The following is a 13,722-nucleotide window of genomic DNA, read 5'->3' as shown; positions in this document are numbered from 1 at the left end:
ATGTTTATTTCCTGTCTTACTATTTTATTGTGTTTTTTTTTCCTTTTCTTCCTTTCTTTGTCTTCTTTTTCCTCCTTTTTTTCATTATGTAGATTTCTTCTTTCCCCCACATTTTGTGAGACAAAGTTTCACTTTGAGGGACCAGGGAATTTCCTGCAAGGCATTAGAGCAGTGAAGGAGCATGTGCTGATATTGCTTAGTACAGCAGTTGTTTGAAGCTTTTTCTCTGAGTAAATATTACAAAACAGAGGGCTACGGTGAACCACAGGAGTTTATTTCTGTAGATGAGTTTCACCAGTTATTTTCTGTACAGCATTAGTCACTTCCAAGCAGGTGCTGTGGGGAAGCCCTAAGACTGATCAATGTGGTCTGATGGTGAATCAGCCTCGGAGTCGTGCTTCCATAGCACCAATACAAATGGGTCTCGCTCAGGTCCCAGATTTCCATTCTCACATGCATCAATGTCTCCCCACTCAGTGCCAAGAAAAGACCCGTGGCATGAGCCAGCGAGACAAGATTTTGGCTAGAAAAAGCTTTGCTAGACAAGAGGAAAAACTTCCCTTCCAGGCTGCTTCCAAATTAATGTTGAGCTGAAATTACCCCAGTGCAAACTTAACTTTTTACCTCCAGGAGGTTCAGTGGGCTTTCTCAGTGATTTGCCATCTTTTTTTTTAAATAATCACTAATTTTATGAATTGTGGTTTTTCTCCAGCCTGGCACTTTCTGTTGCTGTAATACTATTTTGGATGTGCTTGATATTCCTTTGAAATTTTTGAAGGTAGTGATAAGCAAAATGAAAATATTTTCACATGTGGATAGAATGTAGGGTTGGAATTTTAAAGACCAAGACGTAAGAGGTCTGAACACAAGCTAAAGCAAACAAAAAGTGTATCCAAGGGACCAATAAATATTTATGACTTTTTGCATTTGGTCATGATCACTGCTTGGGCTTCAGAAGTGTCTTTGCTCAGGTTTTTAGAGCAGGAGTAGACCTCCTGGTCTAGTGCACCATATAGATCACAGTTAAATGGTCTTGTTTCATAGCCTCTGAATGGCTGTGGCTACTGGAAACAACATATCACAGATAGACTTAAGAGTGAATTATTTAATTCCAAATTCCCTCAGCATGCGATTATACAGCCTCAGAAGAAAAATTTTAAAAGCCCTAATCCAACAGTGTGTTTTGTGATATATATCAACAACCTCAGGTTTCATTCTTTCCCATCATCAATCAATTACTGAAGTGAAGTACAGGAGAGGAGTGTGGTGAACTCAAACCTATTGGATATTGACCATCTGACAATCTCAATGGTTTGTAATTTCTTACAGAGTTACAAATCCTGTAATGAGCTTACATTTCTAACTAATCAATCACAACAATGGCAACTTGTAACATCCCCATGGGTTTTCAGATTAATTTTACAGTGATTACAGGCATTGAATTTTTGGTTACAAGTTTTTGGGTGGTTTCACTTTGCCTTTTTTTTTTTCTTCTTCTTTTTTTTCCTTTTTCTTTCTTTTTTTTTTTCCTTTTTCTTTCTTTTTTTTTCCACCTGAGCATGTGTACTTGGGAAAAAATGAGTGCAATTTCTCAGTGATACTCTCTGATACCTCTTAACAACTATTTAAGAGGATCCTCAGAAGGAGGACAGTTCCATTCCTATTTCTTGTCTTTCTGCTTGGAATACTGTCAAGGAAAAACAACTATATTAGGTGGTTTCAGTTGTTTTTGATTCTGAGAGCTGAAGCAAAACCACTGTCTCCAAAGCATGTTGAGCCTAAGGTCAGTTAAAGTTTGTCATGAACATTCCAGTAAGAGACCCCTTTTGTTCTTTTTCTGACTCCACAGAAAAGAAGAGCAGCAAGAAGGCAGAGAGTGCACAGGCTGCAAAGTTAAACAAGACTTTTGCACCCATCTTCCTTAAAGGCCTGACTGACCTCAAAGTAATGGATGGAAGTCAAGTGATAATGACTGTGGAGGTATCAGGTGTGTAGCTGTAGAACAGTATTACTTTAAAAATTTAAATCCTGCTGCAAAGTGCGTGGGGTTTTTCCATATTTTTAGTAGGTGTTTTTGCATTTGGAAATAATATTTCTAGGAAGCATTTTTTTAAAAGCTAGATTGGTCTACTGTGATCTTCAGCATGGCTGGACATTGTCCACTGTTAACACGTTCAGACCTGTAGAAGTGTTTCTTCATTGGAATGATATAAGTTTAATATGGGTCTTCTTGTTGAAGTGGACTTGTAATAGCTTTTATTGTGAACCAAACAAGATTTGATTCCTGTCAGCTGCTGCAAAAAGAGCAGTCCTGGTATGAACTTTGGTATCAGATACTCTTAACAACCACCTTTGTGGTGTCTGGAACTCATTCTCCCTCTCTGTTGTGTACATGCTTCCCTTATTCATTTGTATTTTAATCACAAGAAGTATTTCACATTACACAGCATTGAAATAGAGTTAATAACGAAAATTCCTGAATGTTTTGAAGATAAAATTGCAGAATCAGGTAGCAAAAAAATCCCAAAGTTGTTCCTTTTCTTAATTGACATATGGTGGGGTTTTGTGTGTGTCTCAGATTTTTGTTAATTGTTTTTTTTTTAGCTAACCCATCTCCTGAAATTATCTGGCTGCATAATGGGAAAGAAATCCAGGAGACAGAAGATTTCCACTTTGAGAAGAAAGGCAATGAGTACAGTCTGTATATTCAGGAGGTGTTTCCTGAAGACACAGGCAAATACACCTGTGAAGCCTGGAATGAAGTAGGAGAAAGTCAAACACAGGCTACATTGACAGTTCAAGGTATGAAGTTCCTCTTCACCTTATAAAATGGTGAAAGAAAATTATTATTCTAATGTGCTGGAGGAATATCTATGTAAAACACATGAGTGTGTATAAGGTTTGTTGTGAAGAACACTCAAATTCTCAGTCTCTGCATCTGAATTAAAAAGGATATTGAGCAGAAGCAGCTTTAAAAAAATCTTTTTTACTCTGGAACATTATGTTACTATTTCAAAAATGCATTCCTGAGTCCTATTTCTAGGGACAGTGCAAACTTCTGCTAAACACAGCTTCAGATTTTAACTATCAGGCTTACTTAACTATGGATTAAAGTAAACCTTTTAGTATGTTTTTGTTTCAAATTGAAGTCCTTAGTATTTGAAAAAGCTATCTTGGAGCTAGGTATCCTGGTTTTAATGCTAGCATTGTAGTGGTAGAAGGTAAGGAAGACATGATTTCTGCAATCTGAGAACTAGCTGTAAAAAATCTGGCTTTGAATCTCCTCACATGATGTCAACCCCACAGCAAACACTCAAGTCCCCACAAACTGCCCGTGACTGGGCACACACTGCCTTTGTGACAGGGACTTATAGTATTACTGAATATTGACATTTCCTCACAGTCACTACTGAGAATTAGTGGGAATCACTTTTATTATTTTTAATGTAGAATATCCTATTTGCAGTGTTTGAGAGAGCTGTTTAGTCTGTTGTTACTGTGTGCTCGGAATTCAGACCTTCCTCTCTCTTCCAGTCCCCCCTGAGATCCAGCCTTGGGGTCAGACTTCTATAATAAATGCAATTTTCTGTAATTGTTAATGATGATTTATTGCATGAGCTCTCAGCTGCACAGCAGTTATAGTACTGTTACTTGCCCTTAAAGCTATTCCTACCCATATTCTCTAAGGACAAATCTCCAATTTTCCTTTTAGGGCAGCTTTAATGTCCCTTTGTTTTGTTCTTAATATAAGCTTGGATCAAGCCAGTGAAGTGCCAAGTAAATGATTAATTTTAGTCTGAACACATGTTACTTCCAAAATTAAAGTCTGACTTATTTTCACATTAAAAACTTATACCCTGCATGTTCAAAATAACTTTCCTTGCCTGTGATTGCTTTCCCTGAAATTCGTTAGCTTAGTGGTGACATTCAAGCTTGGCATTTTCTTCTGATTTGTATACTGTGTTTGTAAACTCCAGAACCTCAGGATGGTATTCAGCCCTGGTTCATTAGCAAACCGAGATCAGTGACAGCAGCTCCTGGGCAAAATGTCCTGATATCCTGTGCCATTGCTGGAGATCCTTTCCCCACTGTCCACTGGTTTAAAGATGGGAAAGAAATAACGCCGGGAACAGCATGCGAAATCCTGCAGAATGAAGACATCTTCACACTGGTCTTGAGGAATGTGCAGTCTCGTCATGCAGGGCAATATGAAATCCAGCTCAGGTATGTTTGCTGTGAAAAAGAAGGTTCTTCCCTTTGACCAATTAATTCTATTTACCCTCAAGTTAAAACTCCAGCTTGAAGAAGACAGGAGTCTTCCATCCTATTCAAGTGAAGCATTAGGTTACTAAAGGAACAGAATATTTCTGAGGGATAAAAAAGAACTAATAAAACTCCAAGAGAAGAGAGGAAACACAAGAAGAGTCAGAAGAGAAAGGACAAAGCAGTATGGTTTCTTTTTGTGATGCTGTAAAAGAAAGCTTTGTGGCAGCAGTATGGGAAGCAATTTCTAGCAAGGAAGACCACAATCAATGTCCTGAGTTTTGGAGCTATTGTTTATCATGTTTGACATCTCTCCAGGTGTTTGTAAGGATGTCTATTTCCATGGAAACAACCTGTCCAGGGACAGCTGTTACACAAGATCCATACCTTAAAGGGGAAAAAGTGTTTCCTGGCCATGTTTGAAATGTCTCAATCTTATATGCACATTGTAGTTTCCTTTAGCTGATGTATCTTTGAAATGAGGCACCTTGATGCTTCGAAGATCTTGTCATTTCTACAAAATCTAAAAAAGTTGTTTTGAATTGAATTCTATTTTATTCTGGTTTAATAACTGTCCTTTTAATTGAAGAGCTGGATTTGTTGCCTCTTTACCTTGTAGAAAATGCTACAGCACTTTCCACCTTCAATGGTGAAGATTACATATCCCCTATATGGTTGTAGAAAACATAGTGTAAAACCTTAAAGTGCTGTTATCAGTCCATGCTATTCACTGTGCATAGATGGAGTTGCTTTACTTGGCTAGTCTTTTTGCCTTTCTTTATTAAAATAACTTCATCATCATGGACATTTGAGTCCATTACACTGGAAGAAAATTATTTGGTTTGCTCCACACACTAACCTTTTAGTCCAGGTGCACTAGTCTGAATTGTCCTTTGCCTACTTGCAAATCAATTACTCATATTTTCTTAATAAAAGGAGGGAGGGAATTTCTTAATAAACTCAATCTATTTGGCTTGTAAACAATGGGTTTAATTTGTTATAGTTATAGGGTTTTTTTCCAACCAGTGTGGCCCAAATGATGGATATGTCACTATGTAGATGCCTCCTAGCTCGAAGGTATGTTTTCATAGATTATCACAGGCAGACACAAACTAGCTTTAGTATATTTTAGTATTTAAAGTCAAATGAGGCACTCACTTTTCACCAGAAAAGGATGTTTTAGAAAATTACAGCAGTTGAATATCAAGATTTCCTATAATGTTTTTCCACACAATTTCAAGTCTTATTAATAACACTTTAGTAGGGAGAGCCACATGTGCTATGACCTTCTTGCAAATCAGCTCTTCAGTATATTGTAGTCTTCAATAAGTTGTGAACTAGCTTGTTTCAAAACTGGCTTGTTTGCAATTGGCCCAGGTCATCTGGGACATTCCTAATACTCATTTGAGCAGGTCAGGTCTAAAGAAATCCTTGCATTTATTTTCCTTTGGGGATCAGGGGTGTTTCTAACACTCAGTACCTCTGTCAGGATTAGAAATGCCAGTGCAATTTCATTCAGGTCACCAACCTCAACAGGAGAAAGCAGAAACTGTGAGAATTGCTGCCTTCTGCTGGTACATTTCCACACTTCAGCGTGTGTGCCCTGGACATGGACATCTTCTCTGATACACTGGTGGTTTCACTTGAACTGAAAAGAGAATGAGATATTTCAGCAAAACTTCAGGGGTGGAAGAATGAAAGGGGACTAAGGAGAGCCAAGAGAGCTTTGTGGAGGGTTTTGTTGGGACTGATGCAGGAAGCTGACTGTATTGATCAGGTGTAGTTGGTAATCCCTCAGGCCAAATTCATCACTGGAGCCCTTTTCTCAAAGCAGAAGTCTGACATGATAACTCTAGAACATACACTTAGAAAATAAATTATTTCAGCCAGTTAGTAGATGAGAAGAAGTTTTGGGGGGGAGGAGAAAAAGTAAAGTTGTAGCTAGAAAACAACACAGCAGATTACATGCTAATTGCAGCTATTCCCTAATCCTTTCACAGGAGAAATAACTGGGGATCCCACAAAGATCAGTGCATTCATGTTGGCTTTTTCTAATCCATAATGAGTAACGCTGTGCTGCAATTAGAGCAAAGGGAATGCTGATACCTCATTTTACCCTGCTATCATTTGTAAAATTCCAGTTAATGTTCAGGGAACAGAAAGTCATATGTTTTTAGGCACTGATTGTGTACTATGAGTAACGGAGAGGTAACAGCCTTGGGTATATCCAGGGAGCCAAAAGTCAGCTGTGGAACTACAAGTTTGCAATAGAGTTGTAGTAATCTTCAGCACTAAATAGTCTTGACTAAATAGCTGTTGAACTGGCTGCAATTGTCTTGAATGCTTGATTGAGAATTGTTTATATATTCAGAAACAGTTTTAACAGTACCTGAGAGGCAGAGAGCTGTGTTTTGTGTCTTTCTCTCCAAAACTCCTAAAAAGTCCATTAAAAATATGGAATAACTGAGAAAACATAAATCAATTCACTAAAGAGTTTACAGAGTCGTCAGCAGGCTATTTTTAAACATAATCATTTCCATTTCAAATAAAATGTGCAGCTCCTTTTCACATATTAATTTTAGAAGCAGGTTGCATAGCTGCTCTTAGGGAGTCACTCCTCCAACTTTTAATTTAGTCTGGGCATAGTTTCCTACTAGTGTTAATTATCTTCCAATTTCCTTCTCCATTATTCTTAAGCTCTAAATTCTATCCTAATACCTCCACAATTCTTCTTTTGTGTTGGCTCCTCAGGAATTAAAACTCTGGTCTTAAAAATGTGGGTTTAACAAAAGATCTGTTTGACTCTTGCTGGTTCTTTCGCCTTTAGTCAGAGTGAGCTGACAAGGACGTGCAGCCCAGTGTGATCCTGGTGTGATCCATCCATGATGGCTCATTGGCTTTCTGTTTTACCATTCCTCAGCATTATTTAGAACACATCTTTGCTTTGCCTTTTGCTATTTAGCAGACTGCTAAGTCTGGCTTTTAGCAGAGTAGTCAATGTAGCCTCTCCTGGTCCTTTTTTTAAACCTACACAGGCCTATGATTCCTCTACATTTGCATTTTTCATTTTAATTATCCTAATGATGTTCCATTGAGCCTGTTATGTCTCAGACTCAGAGGAATAGTGCTGCATAAATATTAAAAGAACAGATTTACCCACTTCTGCAGTTCATCTATTGAAATTTAGACATTTTACAGCCTGCAAAATGCTTAATAAGGAAAATAAAAATCTTTTTCCTTATTCATTAAAACAAAGATATCTATTTCCCCTCCCAACCTTTGCATCCTTCCAGTGATGCAGGCGCTGGTATCCTGTTATCCCAATATGACTTTTCCATGTTCTTTCACTCAGTGTGTACATCATAAATGAAGAGCTAAACAAAAGCCCTATGAGAACTGGACAGAGACTGTGTTGTTTGAGCAAAACCTTTATCTTTATAGCAATACAGTCAACATGAGAGACCTCAGAATCATCCTGCAGTTCCTTAAACAAATCATCTGCTTTGTCAGCCTTTGTCTTCTCAGACATTAACTGTTTTCTTCTTCCCCACTCCCACCCCAACCTTCAAGTGAGGTAAATCAGTGCATCCTCTTTGAAGCCAGTAGTGCTGTTCTGCTTTATATCAGATAGAGTTGTGATCCAGTAGATTAGTTGCTTTCTTTGGGGCTGAAGGTTTCTAGAGTCTGGACTATCTCTCCATTTAACTCACAGAAAAGTTGCAAAATCTCCTCCTAAAGATTTGTTGTTACCTGCACTGAGGCACCAGCTATAAATAGGGATAGACTTCTTTACCCCTTTCAGTTCATCCTTGAAAAAAAAAGTCATTTACTCTGCAATATTTATTTCACACTTGGTAGGCTGGTAGGAAATTTCAGAATGTCCCCCCAGTATAATTACAACTGTGCTTTTTTCCTGTTTCTCCAGGGAGTGCTTCCTAGGGACATGCAGACAATAAGTCTCATCTAAGGTTCAGTGAAAATATTTGAGTAGGTTCTGCCAAGAAACTAGTATTTCAAGATATTTTGAACATAAAAGCCATTCCAGGGAAAACTGATCCCACAATAGGACACAGAGCTATTTTTAAAACTGCCTCGGGCTTTGCAGCTGGGGTTTTATTTGTTTTTGGTGGGCTTTTTTATTAATATTCCTTGACATTTTAAAGATAAGTCCTGTGCATGAGCATTCTACAGAACAGTCCTGCAAAAGTCAACACTTCCAGGCACTTCTTTACAGCAAAGCTACTAAGCACAGGTTTTATCCATGTCTATGGTTATTCCACAATAACAGAGCCACTAAGATATGTCTGTGTCTAGGGTTTTGTTGATAAAATGCCAACACAGAGAACCTCAAGCTGCACAAGTAATATTGTTATTGCCAAGACTCAAAACAGCAGAGACGTGAAAGGCTTGAAGAAGTGTCCATGTAGTGCAAGGCTCTCTTTTTTCTAAAGGCCAATATGCATCTTTACCTTCCCTGGATTCTGAAATTCCATAAATGTAAAAATATTTACCAAGGTTCCAGAATTATTCTTGATTGAAATTGATATCCTAATCACCCAATCCCTCTTAATTTTTCTTGGCTTGTTTCTCTTTTTCCATCCTGTGATCTCCAAGGTGGGTCAGTGTTTTTAACTTCACCTCTTTAAACTTTGCTACTGGATTCAGAAGACAAAAGTATGTTCTCCCTGCTCCTAAAATCATCAGTTTGATTTCACTGGGAGCAGGCTTTACCCTGGGAAGGCTACACTTTGGAACAGACACAGACTCACGGTTTGTATCCAGTAGTCTGGTTTTCAGCTCTTCACTTGAATCAGAAATCATAATTAAGATCAAAAAACTACCTTGTGAATAATTTTTCCATCTAGGTACTTGTATGCCCCACTGTTGCCATAATTTGTAAGTGCTTCCCAAGGTTTTAAAAATAGAAAGAACAAAATGCTCTCCTACTTTCTTACCCCTCCTTTATTTTCCAAACCCTGTGAAAAATAGCTTACTTTAGAAGGATTTACTTTGCCTGCCTTATTTGCTTGTTCGCATATGCAAAGAATTTGCAGAGGGAAAGATGCCTTGCAGAAACTGGTCCTTCAGAAATGCCACCATTCTTCACAGTGGTCAGGACCACATTCAGGATCCCTGAATTCCTCTCCTGGGACAGCGCTGTCTCTGTCCCTTCAACCTCTCCCACTGGTGACACAATTCTTGTGGACAAATATTTTTGCCAGCCAGTCATGACAGAAGCTGAGCAGGGGTGCCTCAACATTTATTGTACTCTGCAAATTGTCTATACTTCAGCATGCATGCCTTGTCCTTTGTCAGCTTTGGATTGGTGTGAAGTCCTGAACAGGAGGGCTCTTCAGGTAAACCAACAGCCTGTTAAAGCCCTGCAGCACTGGTGAATGAGCAGTTCCAGAGTGTGTCTGCTTTCCTTAAAAACTTTGGAGAAACAGAGAAAAAAACTCATGAGTTCAAATAATGGCAAAAGAGGCCAGTTTGAAATGCATTGCATGAAAAAAAAAAACAACAGGTTTTCAGCCATGTTGCTACCCTGCCATAATTTTATGCCAGTCACTATGTTGGGAGGAGGAGACATGCTATTCTTTTTATTTATCTTTCCATTTGTCCTGTCTTCTTTCTATTTCTCTTGCTTCCAAATGGAGGCCACACATAAGAGTAAGAATGACAGATGTCCAGTGCAGGGCTGAGTTTAAATACTCTCTGCATTGACTTGGATCCTCTCCTGCCCTTTGGACAGTTTCTGTTTGGTACTCAGATGTTTTCTAGTTTTTTGTACTGAAGGAAACGAGGGTTGTGACTTTCCGTGCTGTTCTCATGGATTGCCTTCAATAGCAGTTTGTAGTGTACATATTCTGACTTGCTGGATAGAAAAGGGTTAAAGAAATTTCTCTGGTTTCTTGTTAGTGGTCTTAAAGTCAAGATATGTTTCTATCAGCAGGCCCTTTACTTTGCAATCTAGATACTGTGATCAAACCTACCAGTTTCTTTTTAGTTTTCATATTTGACTGATCCACTGTTTCTTTTTCTGAAGCAACAGAAATCAGTGGAAATCTATCTGAGAAGGTGATGGCACTAATTGCTGTTACAAAGACAAAGCTTTGTGCTCAATCTCTGATTCTGTGTTCTGTGTTAATTATCTTGCCTTCACTGCAAGTTAAAAATGGGTGAAATTATAGGGGTTTGTTCACCCAAAGAGAACCATATCCAGGAAAGTATTTCCATGCTCTATTTAAAAACCAGGCCAGACATTATATTTATGGCAAGCTAACAGTCCTGAGTCTGTTTCAAACTTCAGGGCTAAGTGGACTTGAAGGTGCTCTTATCTAGCAAGTTCAAAGCAGAACACAGCTGGGAAAACCTGCCTCTCTTGCCTTCCTCCCCTCCAACACATGTGTTTTGCTCATGTCCAGGAAATGTTTTCAGTAGCAAAAATTATTTTTGTTCAAAAAAGACAAATAATCCAGGACTTTCTAGTCCGTTTACAAGCTTATACCTAAAACTGGGAAGGACAGAAGTGTTTTTACTAATAAAAGATATCTCTAGTCCTTAATCAATTCAGTTCTGGTTTTTAATAGCAGTCAGGAGAGTGGTGGCAAGAGTTGCACAACTGCCGCCCTGGGGGAGTTAAATTTTGCTTTTGGCATCTCCTGTGTTAAGCAGAGAAGAGCTGTTTGGGGCTGGAAGAATGATATATATCTGCGGGAGGGAGGGAGCTGCAGGGGAGCAGGGAGCACTTTAAATGAATTCGTTAATGGGAGCCCTTTGCAGAAGGCATCCGTGGTATTCCTCTGCAAAAGGAAGAATAAGTACTCAGCACCATATATGGTGACACTTTTATGTTTTTTAATATAAACATGTACAGGCTGGAGCAATCCGTGTAGATGGGTTTGCTGATTGGTTGGGCCAGAGGGGAGGGAAGGAAATGAGACCCTGTTTTTAATATCTTAACATTAGAAAACTTGAGAGCTTTGGTTTCAATAAATAAACAGTAGGCAGAGTTGGAAAGATTTTCAGCTTTGCAAAATAGCCCTTTCCTCTGTCTTGATTTTCCAGCTTTTGTATTTATTTTCCTTTAACTTGTTTGTTTGCAGCTGCTTCGTTCTGTAAATTGCTTTGATTTTTCTTCAGGGAGTATGTCGTTCCCAGTGCAGATAGCAACAGATCAGTAAAAGCTGTTTGAGATAGCTTGGCTCCAAAATAAGGGGACCAAATCCACTCAGACTATCCCCACAGCGCCGGGCGTGGAAAAGGGGAATGCCACCCTGGGTTGGAGCTGCTTTAGTGCAAAACACACTCACTTAGCTCAGGCAAGTTACAGAGGAAGAAATCCCTGTTTTTCTGATTTCACTTAAATATTTCAGGAACCAAGTTGGAGAATGCAGCTGCCAGGTGTCTCTGATGCTGCGGGAGAGTTCAGCTTCCACAGCAGAAATGCTCAGAGAGTGAGTATTTTTCCCAGGGACTTGCATGGGTGGGTTCTATTTTTTGCTCCGTTAATTCCCTGCCCTTACAGACCCAGGCTGGCTGCTGTTCAACCTAATCCCCAAATGTGACCTAACAAATTGTTTTCATCATACAAGCTAAGCACATTGTACCAAGCCAGAGTAGAGAGGATCTTTTTTGTTTGTGCCCTTATATGGCTCCTGAAGTCATCATTGATGCAATAAACTAATGGAGTATGCTCCTCTAATCAACCTCCCCTTCTATAAACACATTTTGTTCCTGCTCTGAGATTGTTCCCTGACATTTTTAAACCAGCCCCTTTCCTGGCTCTCTCTTTCTTTTCTTTTTCGGATCATAGTGGGAGGGAATCAGCCAGCTCTGGAGAGCAAAGAGATGGTGGAGATCATGGTAAACTAACATTTGGTAGAGCAAGTGGCTTCAAAAAGAACAGCAGTGTAACCAGAGTAGCTGAGGAAGAGCAGGAAGACGTCCGAGGCGTGCTGAAGAGGCGAGTGGAAACTCGGGAGCACACAGAGGAGAGCCTGAGGCAGCAGGAAGCTGAACAACTTGATTTCCGTGATATTTTAGGCAAGAAAGTCAGCACCAAAAGTTTTTCTGAGGAGGAACTGAAAGAAATCCCGGCCGAGCAAATGGACTTCCGAGCAAACCTGCAGCGGCAGGTCAAACCCAAGACCTTGTCAGAGGAGGAGAGGAAAGTCCATGCTCCCCAGCAGGTGGACTTCCGTTCTGTGCTGGGCAAGAAGGGCACCCCAAAAACCCCGTTGCCAGAGAAGGTGCCACCTCCTAAACCTGCAGTTACAGATTTCAGGTCTGTGCTGGGCTCCAAGAAAAAGCCACCTGCAGAGAATGGCAGCGCTGGCACCCCTGCACCAAATGCTCGTGCCAACTCTGAAGCCCAGAACGCGACCCCCAATTCTCAAGCCCCTGTTGCCAAACCAGCAGTGAAAAAAGAGGAGAAGAATGACAGAAACTGTGAACATGGGTGTGCAGTGGTGGATGGCGGAATAATTGGGAAAAAAACTGAAAACAAGGCACCAGCAAGCAAACCACCAGCAAGCAAAGGAACAGCACCCTCCTTTACAGAGAAGCTTCAGGATGCTCAAGTAGCTGATGGTGAAAAATTGGTCTTACAATGTCGGATTTCCTCTGAACCCCCTGCAGCTGTCACCTGGACTCTAGACAGCAAAACCATCAAATCATCAAAGTCCACTGTCATCTCCCAAGAAGGTAAATTAATTGCATTACAAGCCAGCTGGATGGCACATTGTTATATCTGGCTCTTGATTAATAATATTTGGTTCATTAAAGGTAATGCAACATTTATTTAACTCCTGTGCCAGTAACTGTTTCCAGATGCAGCTTTCTTATTATTTCAGTGGAGTACACAAGGAACAGTATTGTTTGACATTTCTTGCAGATTCCCCTTTAACAGCCTGCAGATGTAAATTTTCTGAAGTTGAACTTCTTGCATTTTTAAATGCTGTTTACATTGCTAACGTTGTTTAAGGAGCTGGTACATGATGCTTATTTAAACTGAACTTTAAGGATTTAGAACATTGAAAACAATAATATTACTGCTGGTTTACAAATTCTAATTGAATTCTTCTGTATGTTTAATATTTCAGGCTTTTTATTGCAATAAGAAACACAGAAGCAAAGAGGGGTTGTGTCATAGAAAGAAATTACTACAACTGGAAGTTAAGATCAGAGTTGAGAACAGATTTCCAGTGTATTTAATGCCCCACCACAGATGCTTCTGTTGCCACTACAAGCACTGAAATATTTGAACTCCACTAGCTTGGTGACTTTTAACTAACTTCAAAACTGTATAGAATTTGGTAGAAATCCCTAAACGGAATACTTACTGTTTTCAAACTGAGTGATTCCTTTATATTTCACATTTTGGGTGATCAAACCCACTAGACTGTTTTTTGCATGAAAGTTAATGTTGTACCTAGATAAAATATATTTTCCTGGGAC

The 13,722-nt window shown here is 39.4% G+C and overlaps 1 protein-coding gene across 2 annotated transcripts in view; it reads left to right on the top strand.

Moving 5' to 3' along the window:
- The window catches only part of MYLK (myosin light chain kinase), a 197,323-nt gene that overhangs the window by 112,486 nt on the left and 71,115 nt on the right, over window positions 1–13,722 (top strand). For both annotated transcript variants that reach the window (XM_066190273.1, XM_066190274.1), the window contains 5 exons: window positions 1,850–1,987; window positions 2,605–2,802; window positions 3,978–4,224; window positions 11,640–11,720; window positions 12,080–12,969. In XM_066190273.1, the coding sequence (XP_066046370.1) occupies window positions 1,850–1,987; window positions 2,605–2,802; window positions 3,978–4,224; window positions 11,640–11,720; window positions 12,080–12,969 (1,554 nt within the window). The remainder of the gene's footprint in view (window positions 1–1,849; window positions 1,988–2,604; window positions 2,803–3,977; window positions 4,225–11,639; window positions 11,721–12,079; window positions 12,970–13,722) is intronic.

This window comes from Chamaea fasciata, unplaced genomic scaffold (assembly GCF_029207755.1).
Source record: "Chamaea fasciata isolate MVZ Bird 193981 ecotype frontalis unplaced genomic scaffold, bChaFas1.0.hap1 SCAF_8, whole genome shotgun sequence".
Taxonomy (NCBI): domain Eukaryota; kingdom Metazoa; phylum Chordata; class Aves; order Passeriformes; family Sylviidae; genus Chamaea; species Chamaea fasciata.
This window is presented reverse-complemented; position numbering and strand designations above follow the sequence as displayed.